General features: G+C 37.1%; 1 protein-coding gene across 1 annotated transcript; it reads left to right on the top strand.

Moving 5' to 3' along the window:
• The first annotated feature begins 231 nt into the window (after window positions 1–231).
• LOC138330771 (uncharacterized PE-PGRS family protein PE_PGRS36-like) lies at window positions 232–2,888 on the top strand. Its single transcript, XM_069278293.1, has 5 exons — window positions 232–289; window positions 690–839; window positions 1,485–1,496; window positions 1,761–2,426; window positions 2,872–2,888. The coding sequence occupies exons 1-5, from the start codon at window positions 232–234 to the stop codon at window positions 2,886–2,888; spliced, it is 903 nt and encodes a 300-aa protein (XP_069134394.1).
• The last annotated feature ends 522 nt before the right edge of the window (window positions 2,889–3,410 follow it).

The following is a 3,410-nucleotide window of genomic DNA, read 5'->3' as shown; positions in this document are numbered from 1 at the left end:
ACCAACATTCACTATAATACTAGACCTACCATTCGTTAAACAGACACAATACTTATTGTAGTCATGCTGTATAAAACAATCCTCCTCAATATATTGATAAAATATACATGTATCTATAGTACAGAAAGGAATAAAATCTTAATCTTAACATGGATATGTACATATACACTGTACAGCCAAACTCCTATTTATGTATTATACTGGGTTTTTTCCATTTTGTAGACATTCAAGATGACTTTCCTCTTCGTTTGCATGGCTTCTGTCATAGTTGTTGGTGCCAACGCTGCCGGTAAGTACATAGATATAATGCACTACACCAATGTGCATCTCATTCATCGTAACATCTTCAGAAACTCCTCTGTCATCTATATCATTACTTAGAAAAATACCTGTTTACAGTCACAAAAATACATAATGAAATGAAATACGTTTCAGTAATTCAGTGAGACAACTACAAAGTAGATAATTAGTCAATTATCCTAAGACAACAAAATGAATTCTTATAATGACTTGACGAGACACATTTCAACACAATGTACTACTCTAGTTTTCGACTAATCAACCCAGGCTTAGTTTGTATAACTACCAGATGTAACTTGTTTTTTAAATACGACGATCATTCAATATATTTTAAAATATCGTAGTACACTATTGTAAAGTCGTTTAAACGTATGGTTGATGGTAACTAGGATATGGAATTGGAAATTACGGTTACCGAGGAATGAACGGATACGGAGGAATGAACGGTTACGGAGGAATGAACGGATACGGAGGAATGAATGGATACGGAGGAATGAACGGTTACGGAGGAGGAATGAACAACAGAATGATGGGTGGACGTTAGTATGCTTCTCATTATATTATATTGGAGATTGAGCTCCAAAGCAATTCAGGCTTAGTCCAAGAATTCAAGGCGATTGAGAAAAATGTATTAGTTTACCTTTCACTTTTTTTTCTTCTGTTTTTCCTTTACTTAAGCATTGAAGACCCTATTTTTTAATTCTATCGGGGTATGGAAGAAATTTGTTTGCAAATTGTGTAGCGGATTCTCATAAAAATTTGCAAACAAAATTCATTTCATAACCCGATGAAGTTAAAAAAAATAGTGACTTTAATGCCTATAGTTAATTTTCCATGATACTTTATAAAATGAAATGCGTTTACACGTACGATTCAACTGATTTTTTCAAGGGATTATTTTTTCCAAATCAATACGCAACGTCAATGTGTCTATTGTGACGTCACGATAGCGTCGGGTTTCTGCGCCATTCTCGGATTTTTTTTTTTTTTACATCGTGGAATGAAAAAAATGAATAGGCCAATCAGAAAGCCAGAAACAAAGAATACATAATTAACTTTAAAGGACATAAGATTTTGCAATTGATACTTGTAAAAACAACTATAAATAGATCAGCGATAACCATGCCAACGACATTGCTTGTATGATTTGCAACACAATTATAATGTTTTATTCCATTTTGTAGGTTACAAGCGTGGTAAGTATATTGTAAAGTGAACAGATTGGAAAAGCAACAAGAAAATCAATTGCTGGTTTCTTGATTATTGAGTTTTTTTATTAATTTGGTTATAATACAGTAACTACATTTTTGTGTTAAATGTGCCTATATCCAAATCGTTTACATTTCGTTTTAACGTAAGACACAACAATAAAAAAAATTGTGACGTTTTGCATAAGATTATATCACAAACGTCAATTTAGTGCAAAATTCACATATTTCTAACAACCTTCTTACTTTCAGGCGCTTATGGCGGTGGAATGGGAGGAATGGGCGGTATGCCAGGAATGGGAAGAATGGGCGGTATGGGCGGTATGATGGGCGGAAAGGGAATGGGAATGGGCGGTATGCCTGGAATGGGAATGGGCGGTAAAGGCATGGGAATGGGCGGTATGGGCGGTATGGGCGGTATGATGGGCGGAAAAGGCATGGGAGGAATGGGAATGGGCGGTATGCCAGGAATGGGAATGGGCGGAAAAGGCATGGGAATGGGCGGTATGATGGGCGGAAAAGGCATGGGAGGCATGGGAATGGGCGGTATGCCAGGAATGGGAGGCATGGGCGGTATGATGGGCGGTAAAGGAATGGGAGGCATGGGAATGGGCGGTATGCCAGGAATGGGAATGGGCGGAAAAGGCATGGGAATGGGCGGTATGATGGGCGGAAAAGGCATGGGAGGCATGGGAATGGGCGGTATGCCAGGAATGGGAGGCATGGGCGGTATGATGGGCGGTAAAGGAATGGGTGGTATGGGAATGGGCGGTATGCCAGGAATGGGAGGTATGATGGGCGGAAAAGGAATGGGTGGTATGGGAATGGGCGGTATGCCAGGAATGGGCGGTATGGGCGGCATGATGGGAGGAAAAGGAGGAATGGGCGGAGGCATGGGCGGAGGAATGGGAGGCATGGGTAAGTTACATAATGATTATTTCACTTCTATTGTAGATTAATTAAATATTAATATTTTTTATAAAGAAATCTTTTCATTCCTACAAACATGTGGTGTGCCTTGTGATGTTAAACTATATTGTTAACACTATTACGATATATATGAAGGATACATGGTTCAGTTATTACTACACCTTAAGATGTTATCACTCACAGTAGTGAACGTTTTACAAATAATACCATGTTGTTTATTTTTCAAAGCTTTTCCTCTTTCTGTTCCCTCAGAATTTAGTTAAACCTAACAACAGTTTATACCTCAGTACCATCACATAGTTAATGGTTTATCACCATTGTCATTCCCTTTAAAAATATCTTACATTTTAATCGTTTATCTATTTCAATAGTACCTATAACAATGCAAATTGTACATTTGACTGGTATTGACTTTATACTCTTTCTCCGTCAGGCGGTGCCAAATACTAGCCGGATTCCCTCTGCAAAATACAACGACGACCATCTACAACGAAGCATATCTGAATTACATACAATCAAATGGATAAAATAAATAGTTAATAGTTGCATTCCAATCAGTGATATCTGTTCTTTCTTTATTTAATATTTACAATCAATTTCATAAAGTATCTTTGTGCTGAGATAATATGGACGTCATGAGTAGAAATCTTGGTATTTATAGATTCCGAGACAGTATCAATGTCGAATTCCAACGGCGTGTTGGTTTTGAAAATGTACGTTTGCTTTATTGAAAGACAATCACAGTAAATTTAGAACGCATTGTTACTTAATTTACAACAATAATAGTAACAGATGTCCTTGAGATATTGGATTATTTGGTTCTGATAAGTATTTGTCGTTCTATTGTGGTCATTTTGATACCTCATTTGTCTACTTTAGTTGAAAAATATCAGTGGTATGACTATTCTTCATTTTTTTAGTGAAATTCGAGATGGTGGCCATCTTAATGACGTCATAGCCGGAACTTATACA

Source organism: Argopecten irradians, chromosome 9 (genome assembly GCF_041381155.1).
Source record: "Argopecten irradians isolate NY chromosome 9, Ai_NY, whole genome shotgun sequence".
Taxonomy (NCBI): domain Eukaryota; kingdom Metazoa; phylum Mollusca; class Bivalvia; order Pectinida; family Pectinidae; genus Argopecten; species Argopecten irradians.
This window is presented reverse-complemented; position numbering and strand designations above follow the sequence as displayed.

Coding starts and splice junctions, on each gene's coding strand:
- LOC138330771 (XM_069278293.1), top strand. CDS start 232: ATGACTTTCCTCTTCGTTTGCATGGCTTCTGTCATAGTTGTTGGTGCC. Junction 290..689: donor TGTTGGTGCCAACGCTGCCG/GTAAGTACATAG, acceptor GATGGTAACTAG/GATATGGAATTGGAAATTAC.